This window comes from Bos taurus, chromosome 11, assembly GCF_002263795.3.
Source record: "Bos taurus isolate L1 Dominette 01449 registration number 42190680 breed Hereford chromosome 11, ARS-UCD2.0, whole genome shotgun sequence".
In the NCBI taxonomy this organism is placed as follows: domain Eukaryota; kingdom Metazoa; phylum Chordata; class Mammalia; order Artiodactyla; family Bovidae; genus Bos; species Bos taurus.
Window position 1 is genome coordinate 26723519 of NC_037338.1, and position 27448 is coordinate 26750966.

At 39.2% G+C, this 27448-nt stretch overlaps 3 protein-coding genes and 1 non-coding gene across 7 annotated transcripts in view; 2 read left to right on the forward strand and 2 right to left on the reverse strand.

Annotated features, from left to right (window-relative positions):
• SLC3A1 (solute carrier family 3 member 1) overlaps nucleotides 1-11499 on the forward strand; it is a 33612-nt gene extending 22113 nt beyond the window's left edge. Inside the window, 4 exon segments of the mRNA NM_001034633.2 lie at nucleotides 158-353; nucleotides 3894-4061; nucleotides 5064-5180; nucleotides 10722-11499. Coding sequence (NP_001029805.1) covers nucleotides 158-353; nucleotides 3894-4061; nucleotides 5064-5180; nucleotides 10722-11162 — 922 coding nt within the window. The 3' untranslated portion in view covers nucleotides 11163-11499.
• PREPL (prolyl endopeptidase like) overlaps nucleotides 9224-27448 on the reverse strand; it is a 38531-nt gene continuing 20306 nt past the window's right edge. For all 4 annotated transcript variants that reach the window (XM_024999391.2, XM_059891737.1, XM_024999389.2 and 1 more), the window contains 8 exons: nucleotides 26888-27073; nucleotides 21690-21887; nucleotides 19047-19222; nucleotides 17523-17739; nucleotides 14605-14754; nucleotides 14063-14186; nucleotides 12515-12588; nucleotides 9224-12166 (listed from right to left, as the gene is read on the reverse strand). In XM_024999391.2, the coding sequence (XP_024855159.1) occupies nucleotides 12077-12166; nucleotides 12515-12588; nucleotides 14063-14186; nucleotides 14605-14754; nucleotides 17523-17739; nucleotides 19047-19222; nucleotides 21690-21887; nucleotides 26888-27073 (1215 nt within the window). In that variant the 3' untranslated portion in view covers nucleotides 9224-12076. The remainder of the gene's footprint in view (nucleotides 12167-12514; nucleotides 12589-14062; nucleotides 14187-14604; nucleotides 14755-17522; nucleotides 17740-19046; nucleotides 19223-21689; nucleotides 21888-26887; nucleotides 27074-27448) is intronic.
• On the forward strand, nucleotides 12692-13176 carry LOC101906743 (cytochrome c oxidase subunit 7C, mitochondrial). The gene has a single exon (XM_059891738.1). It carries the CDS (start codon nucleotides 12752-12754, stop codon nucleotides 12926-12928), a length of 177 nt encoding a protein of 58 aa, XP_059747721.1. The 5' UTR covers nucleotides 12692-12751; the 3' UTR covers nucleotides 12929-13176.
• Nucleotides 20483-20612, reverse strand: LOC112448924 (small nucleolar RNA SNORA33). Its single transcript, XR_003037383.1, has one exon. It is a non-coding gene; the product is annotated as a small nucleolar RNA SNORA33 (small nucleolar RNA).

Genomic DNA, 27448 nt, shown 5'->3' on the forward strand with positions numbered 1-27448 from the left:
ATTTCTGTGCGTCGGCTTGATTCTGCTTCCTTAGTAAGCCCTAGCTGACGTGGTCAAGTAGCATGCATTCATTCCCATCCTGTCCATGAGGATAGCAGCTGCGAAGCGCTTTCCCAGTCTCCTCACAGACCCTGACGACACTGTACTTCTCTTACAGGTTCATGGGGACTGAAGCCCATGGAGAGAGCATCACCAAGACCATGGTATACTATGGGTTGCCTTTTATCCAAGAAGCAGATTTTCCCTTCAACAGTTACCTCAGTAAACTAGACAAGCCTTCTGGCAACAGTGTGTCTGAGATTATCACATCCTGGATGGAAAACATGCCAGAAGGAAAATGGCCTAATTGGATGGTAAGTCCTTATGCCCAGTTCAGCATAGGGTGCTGGTGCGCTCACTGCAAAGTCAGCTCTGAAACAAGGGGCACGTGTCTGTAAGTGACCTTCCCCTTCCCCTCAGTTTGTGATGGTTTAGTGAGCTGGGCCCATCCCAGCTCCTGATCAGGTTCTTGTCATTCTTCACTCTTTTCCTTCTGGTTCTCAGATCAGATAATCTCAACTGATCTGTCCCATTTGCTGACTCCTTGACTAGTTCAAATCTGTCTAGCCCTTCCAGTGAACTTTTCACTTATTGTACTTATCAACTAAAATTTCGATTTGGTTCATTTTCATGACTTCTCTTTATTGACAGTATCTATCTGATAAAGCATTGTTCTCATACTTTTAAGTATGAGATATGGTAACATAGATATGGTTTACATTTTTGAACACACGTATACGAGTGGAGTTGAAGTCATTATCCACTAAGGCCATACGTCCCTGGTTCTTTGCACGTCTTGTATTCTTTTATTGGTTGTTGAAAACTGGATGTTTGAATGTAGAGATTTTGAAAATCACATTCTCCCCTTCCCCAGTGTTTGTTTCTTCATTGACTTTTGTGGATTAATTCTGTAAAAATCTGTATTATTTGTCGTGTGCGGCCACTGAAGTCTCTGCTTGGTCACTAATAGTTGTTAAGATTCCTTAGAAACCTTGAACCAGCGTCTCCCAGCATTCGCTGAGGGGCTGTTAGTGGAGTGGGGGAGGGAGGGATGCTTTCAACACTCCTGCAGGCAGCTTACAACTTTGCCTTGGTCTCTACTCTCCTCTAGCAAGAGCTTCAGGGTTGGCCAACAGGGAGAGATTAGAGTTTCCCTGGGCACCTGTGCATGTGTGCAGGCTACTAGATTCCAGGAAAACGTCAGAGTCTTTCAAAGCCTATTATGGTCATCTCATTTCCAACTTTTAAGTTTTTCTGGTCAGTCTCTGGCCCAGGTTGGTAACCCCACCTCTGGCAAGTAATCAATTGTTTTTGGCATATGCCTTCCAGATAAGATGATTTGCATACTCAGCTCTGAGTCAGAGCAGATAAAGAAAAAAAATCCATCCAAAAGTGAGCTGCTGAAAAGGTTAAATAGTGACAGTTCTTTAGAGATGGAGCTTTTGATGAACTTTATTCTGGTCCTTCAGAGCTTACTAGGCTGTTGATTTTTACAGTTACTGTTGGTTTTCAAGGCTGTCTTGAATCTGAGGGGAAGGGCATGAGATTAGGGCCAGTTAAAATGACACAAATCTTAACTATTCTTACTGAGACCCAGCTGTTCTTCTTGAATACTCCTTGGATTGCTTGTAAGCCTTTCATTTTCAAATTCCGAAAAAGTAGATTTTTTTTTTGGCCAGCATTCTCCTTGCTTTCATGTTAGAGATTTTGGTGGTCCTTACTCCATCATTCCAGAAGTGCCCCCCTATACAAATTTTATAATGGAGTTTTAGCACTTGGTTTTTTCATATGCTGAAAGTCTCAGATATCACTGGCCTGTGAGAGGCCCTGATCTCTGCACATTGCTGATCTTGATTTCAGTTCTGAAAAAGGCAAAGTGTTCTAGGTCCAGAAGACTTGAGAAATCACAGAGTTCCTTGTCAGATGCTTTTGCGATAATGAAAAGAATGAACAGTAGCGAAGTGAAGTGAAGTGAAGTCGCTCAATCGTGTCCGACTCTTTGCAACCCCATGGACTATAGCCTACCAGGCTCCTCAGTCCATGGGATTTTCCAGGCAAGAGTACTGGAGTGGGTTGCCATTTCCTTCACCAGGGGATATTCCTGACCCAGGGATCGAACCTGGGTCTCCCACATTGTAGGCAGACGCTTTACCGTCTGAGCAGAACCGGTCTAATTGTAAAACAGTATTATACTTAAGAGACCTTCCAACTGGCCACCGTTCGCCATCCTCCAGTGGATACTGTGGCCATGCAGTATCACATAGGAAGACCAGGTGTGCAAAGGAGTGAGGCTGGAATTCTTAGCTCCCATCTTGTCCTGAAGAGTCCCGGATAAGCCCCCAAGATGAAAGGTTGTTGTTGAACCACCTAAAGACACTGGGATTCTTGGCCTCTAGAGGAGAACAATTCAATCCGGGGCCAGAGACGAGGCTTGACCGCTCAGAGCTTTTGTGTAATAAAGTTTTATTAAAATATAAAGGAGATAGAGAAAGCTTCTGACATAGACATCAGAAGCGGGCAGAAAGAGTACCCCTAAAATTAGTAACCTAATTTTCTGGCCATAAAAAAAGAAAAATACTTTACAATGGTCTACAGAAAGGTAATTGTAAAGAGAGTTTTAGTAGATCTAAAGAAAAAAAAAAGGCTAACTTCCTTTTTTTGCTGAATTATAATGACTAAGTTCCTATTTTTAGACTCAAGTTCAAAGGCTGGTTTTGTGCTATAACCCTGACCTGAATAAATGATGCAGCTTCTCAGAGCCTGTGTCATCATTTGTGAAATGGAGGTAACAGTACCCAACAGGACTGCAGTGAAGGGCTAAATAAAATATAACGTAGGTGTGAAAGTACTTGTAGACAGCAAGTGCCATGCTTGACTTACGCACGAGATTTGAGTTGTGGTTTATGCAAAGATTTGTTAAAACGTGTAATTAGAACATTTAACAAAGAAATGGGCCTTCCCTGGGGGCTCAGTTGGTAGAGTCCACCTGCAAGGCAGGAGACCCGGGTTCAGTCCCTGGGTCCAAAAGATCTCCTTGGAGAAGGAAATGGCAACGCACTTCAGTATTCTTGCCTGGGAAATCCCATGAACAGAGGATCCTCGTGGGCTACAGTCACAGACTGTTGCAAGAGTCAGATACGACTTAGTGACTAAACCACCAACAAAGAAATATATTAAATAGAAAACCCTGTAAAAATTTTCTTATATTTTAAAAAATAAAAGTTGATTTAACTTTTTAAATTTCTTTCGAAAAGTTCAAAAATCTCACACATATACAGGGACACATCAGAAGGCTTCTTCTCACCCCCGTCCCTCCCTGTCTCACACCATCCCTCCCCCTCTCACCCCTGTTCCTCCCCCCCGCACCTCTGTCCCACCCTGGTCCCTCCCTGTCTCACCTCTGTCCCTCCCCCTCTCACCCCTGTTCTTCCCCCCTACCTCTGTCCCACCCCCGTCCCTCCCCGTCTCCCCGATCCACCCCGTCCCACCCCGATCCCTCCCCGTCCCACCCGTCCTTCCCCCTCTCACCCCTGTCCCTCCACCTGTTCCTCCTCAGGGGGAAACATTTCCTTTCCTGTTAGTATTCTCTTATCCAGATGTGTGAAAATATTAATAGGTACTCTCATAAATTACATCTTATTGGCAGTTCCATCGTGAAGTAAAGGCTTACCATCATCTTGTTGATCACAATTTTACAGCCAAGGAGCAGGGTTAGGGCTCAAATTCATGTTTGCTGATACAAGGTACCCATGGTTAACCATGTTTTTCTGCCTGGTGAACTTTTTGTGAAACGGTAAATCTTCGAGATAACTCTATATAGAGCACTTAAAAAAAAAAAAGTATCTGCCTTTCAGACTGGTGGACCAGACAGTGTCCGGCTGACTTCTCGTCTGGGAGAGAAATATGTCAACATCATGAACATGCTTGTTTTCACACTGCCTGGAACTCCCATAACTTACTATGGGGAAGAAATAGGAATGAGAAACATTTTAGCTGCAAATCTCAACGAAACCTATGATGCTGTAAGTTAATATAACTTAACCACGCACCATACCTCATTTTTTTGCCAGATCAAAGAATTTACTCTTCTGCTACCAAAATCATGATTACTTAGCTTTTGTTTCTTACTGTTAGGCAGTGATAATTTTTCAGCTTTCTTGATTGGAGAGTTTGTCAGAAATGCTGCTCCCTGAGCCACACAAGTGAGTTTTTCCCGTAGAGCCCAGCATCTGCATTTCGAAGATATTTTCTAGCCAATTCTCAGGCGAACTAAGATTTAAGAAGCCCTGTTTTGAGTTTGGAATATTATTCATTGCCTTCTACCTGAAACGTGGAGTTAAGAACACCAATTACAGTGCTTGTCTGTATTGCTAGATCTGGCTTGGCCATAGCACAAAGAGTCTTCCTTTTATGTTAACAAATGTTATGTACAACCTTAGGCCTGAGTAGTTTAAATTTTCTTTTCGTTTGAGGCTATGGATTTCACAATTATGTTGCTAAGCAGATAAATGATCTTGAACCTGTAATTTGTATGGTTAGCTTTAAATTGTGAGATCCAATTTCCCTAATATTTGGTCCAAATGAAACCTTTTCTATTTAAGCCCCTAAATTTTTGTGTGTACTCATGCAATAACCAGGTTAAAAAGGACATAATCTAGGCTTACTTGTACATGGCTGTATACTTGAAGCCATCATTGCTGTATCACAGCAGAATGAGTCTGTAAATGGCACGTTTTGAAATCTGACATGATTCAATTTTAGGGAAAACCAGCGAAGATTCCAAGCATGTATTGATGTTCAGTTAGTAGTTTATTCACACTCAAGATGTCCTTAACTGTTTTCCAATAAAGTGTAAAGCTGGTTTTAAGTACTGAATGTTAAAGCCTTTTCCTTATGAATGCTAATGAATTTGAGTACTAGCTGAGAAATTAGGGAACTAAATACTTATTACTAATAAATCATGGCCAAATTACATTCCTTTTAATAACCAGATAACTGTTTTTTTCTTTATGGTCTTGATATAGGGTACTCTTTTCTCAAAGTCACCAATGCAGTGGGACAATAGCTCAAATGCTGGTTTTTCTGAAGGCAATCATACCTGGTTACCCACCAGTTCAGACTACCATACTGTGAATGTTGATGTAAGTATCCATGAAAATTTTATGCTGACTCCAGAAACAGGAAATGAGTTTCTGTTGTTGGCAACATACATTCACCTTGAGTTGTCCAAAACCTTAACTGGTGTTCTTTAAATCAATCACATAGGCTTCTTTAGTAGTGTTCATTTTTAAGGAGTTTGCAAGTCATGTTTTTGTGAAAATATGAAGTGGTGCACAAGCATTATCAGAATAGTTACAACTCATCCTTGGAATGATTCTGAGGTATGAAATATTAAGGACATTTTATGGAGGTCTTTAAGCAAGCCAGCTATCCTTTCTCCTTTCCTGTCTCTCCAAAGGAAGGAAGGAAAGTAGATCAATCAATCTAGGGTAAGATTCTTGAGAGCAAGGCTGTTTACCTACAGAAACTAAAGACGTAAATTATCCCTAGAAGTAGCTGCTCTGGAAAAGCGTACCCTCCAGCTTTTGCCTTTACTGTTTTCTGTTCTCATGGTGATTGAATCTGCCAAGTTCAGCAAACAAATTTCTTAAACAGGAATGCATTAATTCCAGCAAAGAGCCAAACACATTTCCTCAGATCAGAAAAATGTGAAATAGGTTCAGGTGTTTTTATGGGAAAACACACTCTAAACTACTTCAGTGGAAGAGAAATTATCGGCATCATGTGAGGATACAAGTTTTATAGCATCTACTAAGTATTTTGAAAACACTCCCCAGATTATTCTGACATAGAACTTCAAGTAAACCCTCCTGTTCCCACAACTTACGGCTCCAAGCACCTCAGGGATAACTTTGTAGGTAGGTCCGTGAGACACAAAATCTGTATTTTAACATTTGTGTTTTGGATTAAGTATACTTACTGATTTTCACTATGTCCAAATGTCCAGAATACTCCCATAGGCCAATTTGATATGTAAGAAATCTTATGTAAAAATGTACACCAGCACAGATGGGAAAACGTAAATGCAAATTACATTAATGGTCAGATTAGTCAAGTCTTTAAAATGATCATGAGTCATGCTTGGGGTGATGCTATATCATAATCAAGGTGACCAAAAGTCTCAGGGAATGCCATTTTAATGAAACACCTCCATAAGAGCCCTGGAATAAGGTGAGAATTTAATTTATAGAAGATAGAAAGTAAAATTAAGATTACAGAGAAACAAGAGCACAGAAACCAGGCAAAATATTACTCAGGAGCAAACAGCACTGACGGGTACAGGTGAGAGCACTACAGGAATGTTCCTGCACCGCCGTAACTGGCTGCCCAAGAACCTGCCTGAGGAGAAAAACCCAGGGCCTGATTGGTCATCAGACTTTCGCTAAATGAGTAGAGCAAAGCCTGAGATAGCGTTAAACTTCTACAAGCACAGAAGAAAGAAAAGCAGCAGCAGAAGAGCCAGTTCAAGTGATGTCCCTGGGAGGATTCACTGAGGAGTGATCTCAGAAATAAGCGCTTTTACTCCTCAATTCACAGAGGCCTTGAAAGAGGGCAGGACCCTAGGTTTGATTACTATTAAGCAGGAAAAGAACCCCCACACCCCCAAAGACAAACCAGACCTACCTCCAACGTGGTTTTTTGCAGTTACTGCTGCTTCTGCTAAGTCGCTTCAGTTGTGTCCGACTCTGTGCGCCCCCATGGACGGCAGCCCACCAGGGTCCCCTGTCCCTGGGATTCTCCAGGCAAGAACACTGGAGTGGGTTGCCATTTCCTTCTCCAATGCGTGAAAGTGAAAAGTCAAGGTGAAGTCGCTCAGTCGTGTCCGACTCTTAGTGACTCCATGGACTGCAGCCCACCAGACTCCTCCGTCCGTGGGATTTTCCAGGCAAGAGTACTGGAGTGGGGTGCCATCTCCTTCTCCACATTGCAGTTACCAGAGACAGGCAACTAAAGACAGGCAAACATGGAGTATCAAATACAAAAGTAAATGAATCACCAAAAAATCACACTACATTTGAGAACAATTAAGACTGTGAGAGGCACTAAGAAAACACTGAAGCAAGCAAAGAAAATAATGACATAAGACTTCATTACTAATAAAATTGCCCCTTCCCTGGTAGGTTATTTTGTGTAGTCCCTTAACTCTCTTAAAGAAGTGATTTGATATGTTAGAAATGTAAAAATATTGTCAAAATAAACAATAGAGATTCTAATAGAGATTCTAATTACTGTGCTGGAAAACTGACGCAAGATTTTATCCCAGGGTGTACTATAGAAAGGCAAAGAAGTTTTTTTTTAAACACAACATGACTATTTTAATACACAACCAAAATATAAAACACCATAAATGAAATGATGGCAAATGGATGGCAATAAAAGATAGTATTTATTTGTAAATGATTAACATCCTTAGTCATAAAAGAGTTGTTAGAACTAGTTACAAAGATATTGATATTCCAAGGGAAATGGAAAAAAAAAAAAGGCAAAGAAGTTAACAGTGTAGAGAGGACATTTTTGATATGTGGAGAATAAATCTAGGAATTCCAACATATACCAAAAAGTGAGTTCTAGAAAAGAACAGAGAGGAATAAAGAGAAAACCATAAAAATACATAGAAAGAAATCAAACTTGAAAACAGATTGCCTGAGAAAAGGACTAAAAATTGAACTGGCATCAGCTTTCTCAACCGGATACTAAAATACATTAGAACGTTCCCTTCACAGTTGTAATGGAAACTTGATTCTAAACCAAGAATCCTATATCCATTTCAACTGGCATTCAAGAGCAAAAATGGAAAAACAAGGACAGAAATTTTTACCATGTATAGCCAGTTCCTGAAAGAGAAATTGGGGACTCCAACAAAACCTAAAGGAATCTAAAAGGAAGATATGATGTATAAAATATAGTGAGGAAAGGAATCAGCAAAATTTAAGGATGAATACTTTTTGATATATAATGTAAAATAAGGTATCCTGGAGTAAAAATGCTAGTGATCTATTTCTATATGGGAAGTAGTGGCAGGGCAGGGCTGCGTGTGAGCACGAGTGAGTGAGCACACATGCGTGGGAGCCAATGCACTTTAGAAGGATGGAGACAGCGTAACACATTCTAGAGTTGAGCTGTCCAGTAACCACCAATCACTGTGAAAACTAAAATTAGACAGAATTACAAGTTCAGTTCCTGTGTCACACGAGCAACCTTTCAAGTGCTCAGTAGCTAGTGGCTACCACATTGCACAGCACAAATACAGAGCTTTCAGCACTGCAGGAAGTTATACTGAACAGCACTGCTGTGTTAATAAAAATGTTTTTAAATGGTCATTACAGTTCTAAGGGTAACCATAAGAAGAACAGACATAAATGATAATTTTCAAAGGATATTAGAAGGAAAAAAAGTACATAAAGAAAGCCAAGCGATCCAATAAAAAGCTAAAAGAAAGAAGATAAAATAGTGCAATTAAAATAAAAGATGAAATAAGGTTACAGGATTATGTCTAAACATATGGTAATCACAGATATAAATGGCTTAAATTCACCTATTAAAAGATAAAAACTCTTGGATTAGAAAACAAAGACAAAATCTGACATAAGAGACATAGCTAAAACAAAAGGTTGCAGCTGACTATCACTTTCAAAACAAAAAAATGCATATAGCTTTTAATTTAGTAATTTCATTCCTAGATATCTCTTCCAGAATACTCTGGAAATGATTTATATATTTTATCAATAGAAAACCAGCTGAATCAATTACAGTTAATCTATACAAGAGACAGACTTCCCTGGTGCATGGAGGAGCCTGGTGGGCTATAGTCCACGGGGTCACAAAGAGTCGGACACGACTGAGCGACTTCACGACGATACAAGAGACAAGTATGCAGTTTTTAATGCATATTAAAATCATATTCAGAGTGGATTGATATGAGACGACCTCTGACCTACCAAATAATAATATAAAAAAAGGCTACAGAATGGTAACATGCCACTATTTGTGTAAAGAAGGAAAAGGTATGTTTACCTATGTTTGCATAGGTACAGAATGCAACATTTCCTATGATACATAAAATGGAAGAATATATACACAGTAAGAGTGTATCTCTGGGAGAGAAAATGGAAAGCTAAGGGAAGAGGTTGAAGAAAACCATTTTATTTGTATATTATTCTGATAGATGCATTTTACATTGTATGCATGCATTGTCTATTTTAAAAAATAAAGTTACAAAAAGCAGGTGGGGAAATATTTAATAGCAGACAAAATAGAATTCAATATGAAGAGCATTATGAGACAAAGGCAGTTTTGAAGAATTGATAAAAGAACATCCCACTATAAATCATGAATCTATGCATCTAATAGCTTCAAAATATATAAAACAAGTACTCTGAGAATTGCAAAGAGAAACTAAGAAATCGCAATTACAGAGACACTTGAACATACCTCTAGAAAGTGGTAAATCAAGTAGACCAAAGTAACAACACTTACTGGGCACTTTTTATGTAAGTGGCACTGAACTATGCTTTTTCATGCATTATCTGAGGCTATACAAAATGTTAACAGTAAGTTGACAAGTCATATACATATACCATACACATGTACCATAAATACCTCTGTACCTGATAAACACAGAATAGACTTTTTTTTCAGAAATTTATTAAATAATACCACACATTAGACACCTGCCCCAAATAACCACCACTACTGCTGAAGTCAACATGACTGGCAAGACTATAATGAATGAACATTATCACTGACTTGGTAACAGCTTATATGAAGACAAATCTGGCATTATGTATCAAGTATACATACTCCTTGACACAGTAATTGTCTTTCTGATATTTGTGTCATAAATAAATAATGCAAATATGGGGGAAGCATATTAGAAACTCAAATGTCAAAATGAAAGGGAATGGTTAAGTATGGTATAACCATTCAACTGGATTATTATTCTGCCATTAAAATGACATTTAATAACAGAAGATGTTTGAAATGTTAAAGAAAAAAGAAAAATACAACATTAAATTATGTCTGTTTTATATAGCTATAAAATTTACCTCAATCTTAATGGACATATATTACTTTTATGGGTAAAAAAAAAGTAGTGCAATCTCTTTCACTTTAGACAGCATTTTGCTCTGCATCCTTTTTTGCAATTCTCTGTTCATAACTAGCATCTCCTGAAGTTACATCAACCTACACATTATTCTACAAAAGAGAACAGAGAAACCCCAATTCAACAGAAGTCCTTGGAGTCCATGGCCAGGATGGCTGCTTTTCTGCCAGTTAAATGTAGCATAAAGGGATTTATTTAGGCAAGTTAAATATCCATTAAATTAGATATGGACATTTAGTGGAGTCAAATTTGATGTCCAAATCAGCTGTGGCCAAAATGTAGCAGAAAAACTGTGCACTCTGCAAGGACTCCCAGACAAGGTGAAACCCTGGACTTGTAGTTGCTATTAGCAGCTAAATGAACTATTCGGTTCAGTCTCTTAGTCTTGACTGACTCTTTGCTACCCCAATTTAGTAGTTATTTTAAGGGACAAAATTGAAGCAAGTTTTTTTGGGAAATAATTCTTGATACTCTGAGAATCAAACATTTATGTTAATTTTTTTTTTTTTTTTAATAGGTCCAAAAGACTCAGCCCAGATCAGCACTGAAGTTATATCAAGAATTAAGCCTGCTTCATGCCAATGAGCTGCTCCTCGGCAGGGGGTGGTTTTGCTTCTTGGGGAATTACAACCATTCTATCATGTACACAAGAGAGCTGGATGGGATAAACAGAATCTTCCTCATGGTTCTGAATTTTGGAGAATCATCAGTGCTAAATCTAAAGGAAATGATTTCAAATATTCCCACAAGAGTGAGGATAAGGTTAAGTACCAATTCTGCCTACGGTGGCCGTGAAGTGGACACGCATGCTGTTACACTGGCCAGCGGAGAAGGACTCATCCTTGAATACAACACTAGGAATCTCCTTCATCGTCAAACAGCTTTCAAAGAGAGATGTTTTGTTTCCAACCGGGCATGCTATTCCAGGGTATTAAATATACTGTACAGCTTGTGTTAGGCACCTCTACGAAAGAGATGGAGACACTGGCATTCCGTTCTAGTCTAAGCATTTGCAGTAACTTCACATAGAGCACCATGCTCTGGGTAAACTTTATGAGTGGTCACTAATTCTTTTTTTTTTTGGCTGCACCATGTGGCATGTAGGATCTTAGTTCTCTGGCCCAGGATCAAACCTGTGCCTCCTGCATTGGGAGCATGGAATCTTGACCACTGGACTTCCAGGGAAGTCCCGAATGGTCATTAATTCTGATATATTTCTGTAACTTGAGTGAAACTGCTTTAGGGAAGGTTCTTAAATGTTTTTCAAGAATAATAAAATGTTTAGAAGAAAATTATCACTTGCAAGAACTTGTAACTTTTTGAAATAACATCAATAAAAGATGATCAGAGCACCTAGGACTCCAGATGATTAGAAAGATCTAATGAATTTTAATGGGAAGCACGGATGATTAGAAAGATCTAATGAATTTTAATGGGAAGCATGTTCGTTACCTTCGTCCATAAAATGTAGGTATAGCAATTGGAGGATGACTTAATTGCCAGAGTGCCTAAAATTTTTCACTAGCAGAAATAGGACCTTGATGTGTAAACTGTTCAAAGAAAATCATAGTAAAACTAAGCTGTTCTGACAGGAGAAAGGGGAGATTTCTGCTGTCAGCAGCCCTTCCCTCCCTTCTCTATGTGCTTCTATGCAGCATGGTTTGAAAATTACTTTCCTGGGTTAAGGGGCATGTGCCTCAGTGGAGACATTGGTATAAGCAAGTGAGCTGTTTATGAAAACCAAATTTGGATGGAGAATAAAATTTTTAAAAAATTATTTACTAACTTAAAAAACTCACTTTTGTGAACATAATTGGAAATATGACTATGAAAGACTTCAGTGTGTTTCCAGTTCCCAATGAAAGCAGCATTTCAGAATTTTAGATATTTCTTAAGATTATCAAAAACACTGGTGCTGTCAAGTCCAAGTTCCTCATACAGGAATTTAATTTGGGCTGTAATCTAAAAGAAACACATTAAAAAGAAAATCAGAAGGCCTTTGTGGTAAAACTCCAGTGTTCCAGGTCTCTCCTTGTCTATTCATCTTCATGTAACTATGAAATCAGCAATTTATGCCAAGAGAATTTTTTTATTTGGCACATAGGTGGAAGCTCCCAACAACAGATTCCATTACCTTCTCTGACAGAGCTCATTCATCAGGAACCTGTCCTCTTTACTCACTCAGCATTTCTCCTCTTCCAAGTCTAAGCCACAGACCCAACACCTGGTGCAGTAGCCTGCACAACCCTGTGTAACCACAGTACATCACTACTTGGGGATTTACCACCGTAGAGGGGCTTGACAACATACCTTTTTGTGAGAATCTTCAATCACATGGTTGCCTCCAGGCTGAATATCTAAAATAATATTGGGGACTTGATAGCCTGAAAGAGTTAACATATGAAACAATTAGAAGGATTTTGGCTCTCCTTTTCAAGCATTCTATTAAAATAATAGTGAAGTCGTGAGACAAGGAGCGGTAGGTTTGCAGCCGCCATTTCTTCCGCCTCCGGTCTCTGGATCTTTTGTAGAGCGTCCAACAGCGCTATGTTGGGACAGAGCATCCGGAGGTTCACAACCTCAGTGGTTCGTCGGAGCCGCTATGAGGAGGGTCCAGGGAAGAATATACCATTTTCAGTGGAAAACAAGTGGAGATTACTAGCTATGATGACTTTGTTCTTTGGGTCCGGATTTGCTGCACCTTTCTTTATAGTAAGACACTAACTGCTTAAAAAGTAATCCATGAGACAGATAGGAAGAGGAGCATATTAAGAGGTGCAGTCTCTTAAAAGGATCAATCCCTTGAATTCAGCATCCTAGATATGTTTGTAAATAAATTTGTAGCATAAATCCTTAATGCCTCTTCTCTGAAATATGGAACATGGTAATTGAACATGTGCTTACATTTTGTTTGGGTAATATTGCATTATTAGTTTCTTAATTAAATATGTATTTGATTAAAAAAAAAATAATAGTGAAGCTGCTGCTGCTGCTAAGTCACTTCAGTCATGTCCGACTCTGTGCGACCCCATAGACGGCAGCCCACCAGGCTCCTCTGTCCACGGGATTCTCTAGGCAAGAATATTGGAGTGGGTTGCCACTCCCTTCTCCATAACAGTGAAGAAGAAAGGCATAAACCACCACCACCACCACTAACAAGAAGAGGTTGGGGGTGGGTTGGGGTGGGGAGCAGTAGAAAACAAATTCCTGAAACAGGAAATTTGGGAGGAGGCCCAGACAGAGGAGGGTGGATAGAAAGACACATGGAAAAGGTTGTGACCTAGGAAGAAGCTATTGGGTCCTATGGAATCTGAGAGCCCTGTGACTTGGAAACACCAGCTATAGCAATGGGTGTGAGTGAGATGTGGAACTGAATAGAAGGCAACTGTGTGAAAACTTATATGTGAGCTCTTTCCACCTTGAGCCCAGACGTTCCCATGTCTTGACAAGGAAAAAAAAGGTAAGAGTTCTTTAATACAACTGAAAGATCTAGAGAAAATTAGAGCTGCTATTTTGGGCAGGAAAGCTCCAGAGCAAAAACTTTAAAGAATGCCAAGAATAATAGCTCAATTAATTTTGTTGAATGAATGAATGGTATGATATAGTATGATACTATACCTCCAAGTTACGTTTGATAAATTTACTTTTTTCTTTGTACCTTGCCTACCTTTTTAATGCTGTCCTTTGAAAAAGAGGCAAGGCATTATAGTCATTACATTTGCTTCTGCTGGGTAGTCAACACAGGATAACAGTGATTTGCCTATGATTCTGGGTGGCTGATTTGGTCTGCAGCATGAGATGCGCCGCTCTGAGCAGCCCCCTGACAGCGACAGTCCCTGCTCCCCGCTGGCTTCCTACCTTCCCCGCTGTCCTTAGCATGCTCTGCGATGGCTTCCTTGAGTTTCTCTGTATAGTTTATGATTCCTTTCAGAGGTACACGTTCGTCATTTTCATAAGCTGTGATGTGAATTGAAGGATAATGCTGAAAGGAAAGAGATGTACAAAGAATTCCTTATGATACCATTCCTTATGGATTATGAAAACCAATTGCCTTGGTTTATGAAAAACAATTATCTCTATTTTTTTCCCCTAAGCGATAGACTTTTTTTTTTCCTCATTTGATATTTTTGAGATCTACAGCACCCCAATACTAGACGATCTGTTACCTGGAATAACCTTTTCTTGATTAGTGAGACCTTGATCTTACCGAATCTAGTCTCCTGAGCTATTAAACGGAAACAAACAAGGAGTATGAGCAGGGAAGGGGCTGGAAGGTGTCTGGGTACTATAAGGAGACACAATATTAAGGCCTTACTAAATTCCTGCTTCACCTTGGATACACATCCTTCTAATTATTTTCTCTGTCACTTCAGGATAGTATTACAACTGCCTTTCACTACCTGAGGTTTAATATTTTGACAGGGACAGTAACGTTTTATGTAGTTCTTGTGGTTTTCATCAGATGAAGGATTCCCCCATTCTTCTAATTCTTCTAATGTCAGAGGAAGTGTCGTGTCCATCATGGTGTTGAGAACATCCAAGAAAGGTGCCTTAAAAAAAAAAGTCAGAGAGACGTAAACTTCAATTAGTAAAATGGTAAAATGGGTTTCAGATAAATACTATATTTTATGAATATACATGCTGACATGAGAGAACAGAGCTCAAGCAGCAATGTACATTCCCAGGAGCCAGATTAATTACCCATCTGTAACCAGGGCCTGAGATCTGTAACTAGCTTTTAAGGTATTCAGACTCCTTGAATGACAAAAGGTTTATCTTCCCATTTCACAATTTTTGCTTTTAGTTTTCTTTTTTCATATAGTAAGTGCTGCCACCTTACATCCACTAGGCTCTATAAAAAAAAGTGTTGGCAATGACGTGGAGAAATGGGAACACTTGTGCACTGTTAGTGGGGATGTAAAATGGTGCACAGTATATTGGTTTCTCAAAAAATTAAACTCAGAATTGCCACATGCTCCAGCAATTCTATTCCTAGTTGTGTATCCAAAGGAAATTAAACCAGGGTCTTGACGAGTACACCCCTGTTCACAGCAGTACTGGAAGTAACCCGAGGGTCCACTGATAGATGATGGATGGATAAGCAAAATATAAATGCAAGGATACAGTGAAATTCAACCTTAAAAAGAAAGACACTTGCTACAGCACAGTGGACCTTAAGGAAATTATCTAAGTAAAAATAAACCACTTGTAAAGAGGTATGTTTACAAGTATACTATACTTGTATGATTCATACTATACTATATATATACTATATAATATATATACTATATAATCATACTATATTGTATGATTCCATTTATACAGGAGGTACCTTAGTGTAGTCAAATTCAAAGAAAACTAGAATTGTGGTTACCAGAGCCTAGGGGAAGGGGGAGTTGGAGAGTTGCTACTTAATGGGTACAGAGTTTCAGGTTTGCAAGATTAGTTATAGAAACTGACTGTACAACAATGTGAATGTACTTAACACTACTGAAATGTACACACTTAAAAATGGTTACGATGATAAACTTTATGTTATTTTTACCATAATTAAAAATAAAACTCCCAGAACACATGAATAAACTCAGCTGGACACTTTACATTATAAAAAGGTAATAAGTGCTAAAGAAGAAAATCTGAAAAATATCCAAGTTGAAAAAGAAAATCACTCATTGGCTTATAACCAGTGTTAAAAAATGGCAGCTGCTTTGTTCATGAAGCCATTATAATCTTCTGATAACCTGTTTTTCAGCTTTGTTTTCTATTAACATTAAGCAAGTACATTGGGCAAACACAATTCTTTTTGTCTGCCTAATATCTTTGACTTAGCTCCTTTTTTGCATTTAGAGTATCCCTAACCTTATGACACCGGCTGCCTCTCACTGTAGAGATGCTAAATGCCAGATAGGTCCCGTCCCAACTTTGCCTCAAGAGTGACAGGTTACAAGCAATGTGGGGTAAATATCCTTATACACACATTTCTGATGATTTCCTTTCTGACTTCTAAAGTCAAAGTAATTTCTCAAAGTCAGAAGTTAGTCACATTTTCTTTATAATTCTGCCATTATTATCTTTTTGCATGGAGTTTCTTCCCTTCTACACTTAATATTTCTATTAAAAACAGATTTATAGGGTAAGATTATTTAACACTTATTTACTTCATACAAGCCTACAGTATACCCCACACCCTCAAAATTAAAATAAAAAAACCCTGAAAATAATTTCTCTATCCTAATTATCTTCTAGAGTTATCTACTGCAGAAGAACAAAATTTGCCACCCCCAGATTATTTTAAGCTGAAAATAATCAAGGTCCAAAAAGTCTCAGAAAGAAACTTTGACCTCTTCTCTAACTGCCTGAAGAATTTAGACAGAGGGCCTATTACAGGAATATCACCAGATAATAAATATGGATGACATGTGCTGGGGAAACGCTTAGAGACCAGAGTCCACTCTGTGTTCCCTCGTCTCCACTAACAAACATTTATCAGACTTTCACTTTTCCATCTCCACATGAATTGCCTTCTATCTCCTGAAGTCCCAAATCAGTACCTCCAGCATCCTCTTTCACCTTTAGCTGAAGACAGTATTTAAGGTGAGAGCTCTGGTCATTGTGGTGAGTCACTCAGTTTTCCTGGGTCTCTCCCATGTATACATGTCACTAAACTTTTGTTTCATTTTCTTCTGTTAATCTGCCTTATGTCAATTTAATTCTTAGACCACCCAGAAGAACCTAGAAGGGAACAGGAAAATGTCCTCTGCCCCTACACTAACCAGGAAGCAGGAGAATGGTGGAAGTGAATGAGCTGCTATAATTTCATAATTTTGGACACCAGCAAAAGACTATATAGAGCCTTTCCAGAACAGGTCAAAGTATTTCAACTGAAGTACAGAAAAACTACTCCTAAAGACCACTAATAAGAATGGAATATCTGAAAATAAAGAGTCCTTAAATCCAGGACTGAAATGTTGATGCCAATAGAGCCAAAGGATTTCACACATTCCAGAGTCAGTGTGCTCGGCATGACTTCCTAGATCTGGGTGTCATATACGCTTTGCTGCTTTTCCACCAACTCTAAATGCTCTTATAGATATAAAATGATCAATGAGAATAGCCACTAATATCCTTTAGTGGAAATCCTTAAAAATCAATAAAAAATACTGTCAGGAAGTTCTCCCATAGTTACAATTCTCTGTTTAAAATTTAAAAGCTCTGCTATACTTCTCTGCGATGGTAAAACTGGAACAGGAAATTTTTCTTAGAGCATCTATTATTTCACACCTCCCTATTCGGTAAACAGTAGAGACAGAGTACTCACCTCCAAAGTCACAGCTCTCAGCAGTTCTGGGCTAGAATTACACAATGCTCCCACAAGCACCCCTCCAGCACTGAAAGCAGTCAGGGCTGTTAGACTTGGCTGAGAAAAGCCTTGGTCATGAAGCGTCTTAATGCAAGCTTCTAAGTCAGCAAGGCCATTGAGTTTTTTAGTTAGCCGGCCATCAGCGTGCCACTGGAGGCCTAACTCACCACCTCCCCTGAAATTAAAGGGCAAGAAAGTTTTAGTGGGGAAAAAATATTAATGATATAGGTCAGGGTCAGCAAACTATAGCCTCTGGGCTAAATTTGCCCAGAGGCCTGTTTTTTATATGGGCCTTGAGCTAAGAAGGATTTTTATATTTTTAAATTAAAGGTTGGGGAAAAAAATAAATATCAACCAAGAATATGCAGTGGAGACCATATGTGGCCTGCAAAACTTAAAACTTTACTATTTAGTTCTTCAGAGAAAAAGTTTGCCAACCCTATTGTAGACAATCAAAACTTGATTCAACAAATATGCTTTGAGTGCCTGCTTGCTATTTACCAGGCATTGTGCTAAATGCAGGCCTTAAAAATATAAACAAGTAGAAATCCTCTGTCCTGGAGGTCATAATTTTTCGGGGAAAAACAGCTACCAAGCAACACAGTCACTGCTATAACAGAAGCAGAACCAGAGCAGAGACTATCTACCTGTCTATATATGTGAGTCAGGAACATGAGTGCTTTAAGGAGATGACACCTAAGCTGAGTCTTGAAGGAAGAATGTGAGTTCCCAGAAGGGCAAAGAAAGGGATGGCGTCATGGACTCAATCGACATGAGTCTGAGCAAACTCTGGGAGACAGTGAAGGACAGGGAAGCCTGGCGTGCTGCAGTCCATGGGGTCACAAAGAGTCGGACACGATGGAGAAACTGTACAACAAAAAGAAAGGGAAGGCATCGAGACACAGCATGTGGAAGGTCACAGAGGCTGTCATTTCAAATGATGTAGCAAAGGCTGCATGTGTAGGATGTACATGGCTGGAGAGGAGGGTGTATTTGGGGAGTGCTGACAGACGCCACTATGAGGATAAGCCATATTATTAGGATGTTAATATGGAGGATTTGGATTTTATTGTGGAGATGGGAAAGTGGTAAAGGATTCAAACAGAAACAAAATACTTTCGTGTCTTGAAATCAGCAAAATAATACAGAAATTAGAGTGGAAAAAAGAGAGTCCATCTTAAGAAGCTATTTTAGAAAAATCCAAACTCAGGAGAATGAAATGGAAACAATAATGTAGCTAAGCACAGAGACTGGTTTATCTATTCTAAAAATTCTAAAAATCTGGTGTAAAATCCTAAAAAGATACCCTTTTGCTCCTGGGATTAAATAATCCCAGACCCAGGGTTCTGCTAGTGAACCAGGTTCCACTAGCACAGGCTTAGGAGTACAAATGAGCAAATCAATGTTCGCTCCCCAGCATCTTGTTATTCTGGACATGTGATGATGCTCCAGCCCTCATATGCCACATAAAACATGACTCACCGAACATGACAATATGCTAATATCCAGCCATCGTCCACCAACACCCGCCTTTCAGGCCTGAAATTCATTTTCAAATCCATTCCATAAGCTCCATACACTTGTACCAGGAGAGGTTTCTTCTGCAAGTCCTCAGAATCCGTTTTATGGAAAACAGTCATTGGCACTAATTTTCCGTCCTGGAAATGAAGATGTATTATGCAGGTAAAGAAGTCTTTTGAAACAGTTTTTTATCTCCAATTTTATGTGATGCTTATTGATGTTGAGCAGCAACTTCATTTAATTAAGACAAAGAGTTATGGTCTCTCAAAGCCCATCAGGGTCCTTAATTTTCAGCTACTCTGCTGACACAATATTAGAGTAACTAGAAAAGATAGTAAGTAAGACTCTGGCTTGAAAATGGTTTATTAAATGTAGCTTTTCATGACAGTTAAGTAACTTTATAACGAGTTCTTCACTACTCAGTTTAACTATATTTTTTCTTTCAGGACAAACCAAAGTAACTATCAAGGTTACATATATTAGCATAGTATTCTTCCTATATCTCAGGTAACATATGGACATTTCCTATCTTTGAATATATACAAATACATTAACTAAAGAAGTTTAAACAACTCAATTTTTGGTACTCAACTGTCAGAATTCTCAGTCATTAAAACCTGAAATCTCTTCTAACCTAACACCCACTCACATCCTCTTCATCGACCTATTTAACTTTATTTTTAAAATGTTTCAAAGTGGTTCAGGTTTTATATATTTTAACATCTAAATTATTTTTAAGTCAAACAACTATACCTCAGTGTAGTTCTCTGGACAGATAATATGAACTATACCTGATCTTCCTTTCATAGAAAAAGGGTAGAAATGTTGGTTGTCACCCTGCTTACAGAAACTAAGGAAAAAGCACTAGTTTACATAAGGAAAATAATATAACCAGGCCACTCTATATTTTTTCACTCTAATTTTGAAAACTTCACTTTGGGGCACTAGTGTGTTATCAAATAAGGAAGAACTCTCCCCCTCATTATTATACTCAACTTGTTACAACAGTGTAAATGAATTTTTACCTCTCAGTAAGATTCATTGTTATAAAGAGATATAGGTGAATTTCTGTAAAATAATCCTTTCCCCTTTCTAGCGTAACTGTTTCTTTTTTGGTTGCGCTGGTCTTCCCTGTGGCATGCGGGCTTGGTTGCCCCACTGCATGTAGGACCTCAGTTCCTGACCAGAGATCAAACCCAAGTCCCGTGCCTTGGAAGGTGGAATCTCAACCATTGGACCACCAGGCAAGTCCCTGTAGCTTAACCCCCCTTTTTTTTTTTTTTTCTAAAAAACAAATGTGATTTTACTAAAATTTACAAACTCCCAAGTTGTTAGCACCAGTTAGTGAAGCTTTACAAAAAAAAAAAAAGCACACCTTATTAAGTATTTCCCAAATGCCTTGTAGCCATTTTCAGGGACCTTAATGACTTCAATGTCTTTAAGGCTCGTAACATGGCTTTCCTATTGCCAGCATTTTCTAAATTTCTGCAGAAACACATTCAGGTTAGCAGATTCTTTGGCTGGCTTTAGCTTAACCCTTTTTAAAAAATAATTTTATTTACTTATTTTTGGCTGTGCTGGGTCTCCACTGCTGTGTGGGCTTTTCTCTAGTTGCGGGGAGCGGGGGCTACTCTCTAGTTGCGAAATGCAGGCTTCTCACTATGGTGGCTCCTCTTGGTGTGGAGCACAGGCTCAACAGTTGTGGCACATGGGCTTGGCTGCTCTGTGGCATGTGGGATATTCCTGGACCAGGGATCGAACCTGTGTCTCATGCATTGACTGGTGCATTCTTTACCACTGAGCCACCAGGGAAGCCCCCTAGCTTAACTCTTGATCATTCTAGAGACAATACTTCCTCAGAGAAGCTTTCCCCATTTCTGCAGATGAGGTAAGTTCCTTTTACCATATGTTTCCACTGTCCTCAGTACATCTTCCTTTGCAGCAATCAGTACATTAGTAATTACTTCTTCAAAATCTCGCATCTTCCCCACTAGATTTAATATCCACAAGGGCAGGGACTAGCTTAGTCTAGTTCACTCTAATTGCTTATTACCTTCAAAATTTTTGCCATAATGAAACACAAACTATCTTTTTCTTTAAATCAACTTTTAATATTTAAATATACACAATACACAATATCAAGGGCTTGTAAGCTGGTTAAAGGGCTTTCCAGGTGGCGCTAGTGGTAAAGAACCCACCTGTCAATGCAGGAGATGTAAGAGACATGGGTTCAATCCCTGGAGGAGGGAAGATCTCCTGGAGGAGGGCATGGCAACCCACTCCAGCATTCTTACCTGGAGAATGCCATGGACAGAGGAGCTTGGCGGTCCACAGTCCATACGGCTGCAAAGAGTTCAACATGACTGAAGTGACTTAGCACGTACGCTCGTTATAAATTTTCTAATCCATGTTTAAAAAATTGCATGAGTATTCAAGTTTAAAGAAAAGTCCATTTACTTCCTAAGATGATTTGAGTCTTGCAGTGGAATGTGAGATCCACTTTACTAAACTGTGGTAATGTAGTCTCATCGGGGCACTAATAATTAACAAGCAGAATCTCTTCAGTGAATGGTGGGGCTGACAGTGAGGATCACAAAGACTTACCTTGCTTTTGGCTTCCATACGTAAAACACGACTAGTCTTTGTTATTGGGTCTTCATGCCCAGTTTCCTCAAACAGTTTGCCTTCTGCAAACTTATATGTATAATATTTCGGGGGACGTATTGGAGAACACAGCTGAAAGGGGCAGTTCTTTGGGTCTGAATTTGTATCTATTATGAAGCCACAGGCCCAAGGCGGGAGCTAAAGAAATAGAACAGTTAGCTGTACTCTTTATTGAGACACTAAGTATTATTAATTAAATTTCTGGGTCTGCTCCAAACAAGATGATGTAGATATCAAGTTTATTTTTATCCACTTTCATCTAATGCCTCATTTAAGGATTACTTCAGTACAACAAAAAAAATAATGACCAATAAAAATAAGAAAAAAGTACAGGAAAATGGTTTATCATGATTCTAGAGTGACTTAAAATCTCTTTTAATAAAAAAAGCTTATCTGGGGATATATAAACTTGGGCAATGAAACAACAAAAAGATTAAGAATAACAGCCAATCAAGTAGGAATTCCAGAACCCAAAGATATCTTCAAGATCTCTCTTCTCATAGAACATGAGATCTCTCACTTGTGGTTTTAATAATTTACCCAGCAGCCCTCACTCTACTGCCTGGACAGCCCCAGGGACGACAGTCATTATTCCAGGACTACAAACTAGCTCAGCAGCACTAAAGCATTTACAATTTGTTTTTAACTTTAGCTCCCAGGCTAACCATTGTGCAGAACAAAACCTTTCCCGCACACCTACTCTGAGAGACTCACTGCTATTATGATTAAGATTGTTAACTTTGAGAAAAAAGGAAAAGAAATCAAAATTTATTCTCTCCGAGCAGCAGGGTCCAGCCTCAAGCCTTCCACTAACATCCCTCTTCCACCTTTTAAAAGAACTCTAGTAAGCAGGCTGACGGTATGTTAGAAATGGCACTGAGAGTCAGAATATTTCAAAGAAAATTGCCTTTCTTTTCCTGAGTAATTGTAGAAAGAGCAAATTCCTTAGAAAATCAGAGGTCTTGGCACAGCAACGTCACTGGTGGGCACTATTCAGAGAGGATAGATGGGGGATGTGTGCATAAAGAGTGTACATTTAACCTGTAGAAACTATGGTCAAAGAGCTTAGGTTCACAGAGAAAATTTCTTGTAATTAATCCAAAGAATCCACTGCTGTCAAGCACTACAGATATATATTTGCATGGTCTTTCTAGAAGAGTCCCTAATTTATTCGCTTCAGACTGTGGATTATTTTCAAGGATAATTTGTTTATTTAAATATTATCTATTTATAATGTATACAACCATAACTAAAAAGAAAAATGTAATGATGAAAGTTAAAAATCATTTTTGTTTTAGAACATTTATACAGCCTTTTAAGACACCAGACATTACGTTTGATAATTTGACTTCATGAAGTAGATAGAAAATTCTGGCCGTTTTATTTAGGTTCTCATTCTTTCTTATTTATTTCTGGAGAAGGAAATGGCAACCCACTCCAGTACTCTTGCCTGGAAAATCCAATGCATGGAAGAGCCAGGTAGGCTACAGTCTATGGGGTCGCAAAAAGTCGGACACGACTGAGTGACTTCACTTACTTACTAGATGTTGTTTGGTAGCTCAGTCATGTCCGACTCTTTGCGACCTCATGGACTGTGGCACGCCAGGCTTCCCTGTCCTTCACCATCTCCTGGAGCTTGCTCAAACTCATGTGTACTGAATCAGTGATGCCATCCAATCATCTCATCCTCCATGGTCCCCTTTTCCTCCTGCCTTCAAACTTTCCCAGCATCAAATTCTTTTCCAATGAGTCAGTTCTTCATATCAGGTGGCCAAAGTATTGGAGCTTCAGCTTCAGCATCAGTCCCTCCAATGAATATTCAGAATTGATTTCCTTTAGGATGGACTGGTAGGATCTCCTTGCAGTTCAACGGACTCTCAAAAGTCTTCTCCAACACCACAGTTCAAAAGCATCAATTTTTCTGCACTCAGCCTTCTTTATGGTCCAACTTTCACATTCATACATGACTACTGGAAAAACCATAACTTTGACTATCCAGACCTTTATTGGCAAAGTAATGTCTCTGCTTTTTAATACACTAAGTTTGTCAAGCTTTTCTTCCAAGGAGCAAGCATCTTTTAATTTCATGGCTGCAGTCACCATCCACAGTGATTTTGGAGCCCAGGAAAATAAAGTCTCTCACTATTTACATTGTTTCCCCATATATATGCCATCTGGTCCCATCACTTCATGGGAAATATATGGGAAACAGTGGAAACAGTGTCAGACTTTATTTTTTTGGGCTCCAAAATCACTGCAGATGGTGACTGCAGCCATGAAATTAAAAGACGCTTACTCCTCGGAAGGAAAGTTATGACCAACCTAGATAGCATATTCAAAAGCAGAGACATTACTTTGCCAACAAAGGTTCGTCTAGTCAAGGCTATGGTTTTTCCTGTGGTCACATATGGATGTGAGAGTTGGACTGTGAAAAAGGCTGAGCGCCGAAGAATTGATGCTTTTGAACTGTGGTGTTGGAGAAGACTCTTGAGAGTCCCTTGGACTGCAAGGAGATCCAACCAGTCCATTCTGAAGATCAGCCCTGGGATTTCTTTGGAAGGAATGATGCTAAAGCTGAAACTCCAGTACTTTGGCCACCTCATGTGAAGAGTTGACTCATTGGAAAAGACTCTGATGCTGGGAGGGATTGGGGACAGGAGGAGAAGGGGACGACAGAGGATGAGATGGCTGGATGGCATCACTGACTTGATGGATGTGAGTCTGGGTGAACTCCGGGAGTTGGTGATGGACAGGGAGGCCTGGCGTGCTGCAATTCATGGGGTCGCAAAGAGTCAGACACGACTGAGCGACTGAACTGAACTGAACTGATGGGACTGGATGCCATGATCTTTTTTTTTGAATGTTGAGTTGTAAGCCAGCTTTTTCACTCTCCTCTTTCACCTTCATCAAGAGGCTCTTTAGTTCTTCTTCGCTTTCTGCCATAAAGGTGGTGTCATCTGCGTATCTGAGGTCATTGATATTTCTCCCGGCAACCTTGATTCCAGCTTGTGTTTCATCTAGCCTGACATTTCACATGATGTACTCTCAAATAAGTTAAATAAGCAGGGTGACAATATACAGTTTTGATGTATTCCTTTCCCAATTCAGAACTAATCTATTGTTCCATGTCTGGTTCTGTTGCTTCTTGACCTGCATACAGGTTTCTCAGGAGGCAGGATAAGGTGGTCTGGTATTTCCATCTCTTTAAGAATTTTCCACAGTTTGTTGTGATCCACACAGTCAAAGGCTTTAGCATAGTCAATGAAGCAGATGTTTTTCTGGAACTCTCTTGCTTTTTCTATGATCCGTCAGATGTTGGCAATTTGATCTCTGGTTCCTCTGCCTTTTCTGAATCCAACTTGAATATTTGGAAGTTCTCAGTTCACATCCTGTTGAAATCTAGCTTGGAGAATTTTGATCATTACTTCACTAGCATGTGAAATGAATCCAATTGTGCGGTAGTTTGAACATTCTTTGGCATTGCCCTTCTTTGGGAATGGAATGAAAACTGACCTTTTCCAGTCCTGTGGCCACTGATGAGTTTTCCAGATTTGCTGGCATATTGAGTGCAGCACTTCACCAGCATCATCTTCCATGATTTCAAATAGCTCAACTGGAATTCCATCACCTCCACTGGCTTTGTTCGTAGTGATGCTTCCTAAGGCCCACTTGATTTCACATTCCAGGATGTCTGGCTCTAGGTGAGTGATCACACCATTGTGGTTATCTGGGTCATTAAGATCTTTCTTGTATAGTTCTTCTGTGTATTCTTGCCACCTTGTCTTAATATCTTCTGCTTCTGTTAGGTCCATACTGTTTCTGTCCTTTATTGTGCCCGTTTTTGCATGAAATGTTTCCTTGGTATCTCTAATTTTCTTGAAGAGATCTCTAGTCTAGATTTCTACGCCACTATAACAATCTCAAAACTAACCTCCATACCCCTCATCTCTTGGTGCTTCGGTGTACTCTAACAAGGCTGCCAGATAACCTTGTGAAGTATAGTATGACTCCTTAAATTATTCCCCTGCCTTCAAACTTCAAAATTTCCCCTCTTCTTAATTTATGCATAAATTCATCACGTTGACAGTCAAAGAATGTCAAATCGTAGCTTCATCCCCTACTAATTTGTTCTGCTTAAATAAAAGTGATTTATTAGCAGTTTCCTGAATATTTTCCTAACTTCTCCAGCTTAGAGCTTCATTTGATGGACTTTCTCATCATAGAATACTATTCCTTTCCCTACCCAACAAAACCCTATCTATCTTCTTTGGTTATCTCAAATTCTACTACCCCCTAAAGTTTTCTTGGGCCCTCCAGGCCTCATGGCACATTTTATGTTTTTGATGCCACTTATTTAAACCCATCCTATACTTAATCTTTGTGTACAAGTCTAATCTCATGATAAATGGTATTCTCCTAAGGCCAGGTATTTTGACCTACTATCTTTCCATTCCAGAGAGCCCAATACAGAACTCTGCACATAAAAATTTAATACATATCCAGTGAATTTACTTGAATTGCATTTTAGCAAAAATTGTCATAATACTATAGATAGGGAGATACAAATGGCCTGTTTGCTGGTCATACAACTCTTTCCACACCAAGCAAAACAGAGGCCTCTCTTCTTCCCTTTAGTGCATGTTACCTTAATTCACATATTAATGCTGCTGTAAAACTGGGCGATAATGTTACCATTCACAGTTTTATGAAATTGGCAAAGAGATGAAACAGACACAAACAAGTGTGGCCGAAACACTGTAGCAGAAACACCAGAGGCATGATTACTGTCTGGGATGGGAGAAGGAGGTAGTGGTTAGGCTCCAGCTGCCAAGCTGGCCTGAGTTATGACTATATCTAAGGTTGTAGAGATACATGATACAGAGATATGTAGCAAGAGAAATACAATGGCACTTAACTCTACTTCTGAAGTTCATCCTATACAGCAGGATTTTTCAGTGCACTAAAAGCAAAGACTTCTAAAAGTAATTCCAAAATAAACCTCCTAAACCTGATGAAGACCCACTATACTAAATTCTATTTAATTTCTAAGAAAAAGTACATTGCTGTTATTCAAAATTTGATGTTAATACGGCATGTATTCTGATTTAACAGTATTATCTTTTGAAAATTAAACATACCTTTAGAGACCGAACTGAATCGTCAGCCAGACCAATCACGTTAACATAAAGTAAATTGCTATGCTTCAGGAAGAGAACACAATGATCCTTAAACATGTCCAAGTCTACAACTTTGGTATTTCTCTTCATCGTGAAAAACAAATCCCAATTCATAATAGCAGGGGTATCAGCTGCTGTTCTCATTAGCTGTGTGGAACAAAATTAGAAGAGATCTAGGTATGAGAAATGATGACTACAGCATCCAGAGATGAAACCACTGAAAACCAGCCCTTATTAGTCTGCACTGTTTATGAAGAGCTGAAGGAACTTAACTCTGCATCAGGGTTAAGTGTGAACATCACCTTATGAATGAGCCCTGGCTAGCCTGCTGGGTGGGTATGATGCAGTGCTTAGCTGATGGTCAAGCACCAAGAGCCAGTGGGGCCTCAGTGAGACCTCGGCTCCTTGACTGTTGGGGCCATCACTGAGCCTAGCTGAGACCAGCAGAGGAACTGCCTGAGATCAGTCCAAACTGATCTCAAAATCTTGTTTATAAAAGTTTGAAAAGTTTGTTAAGCCACT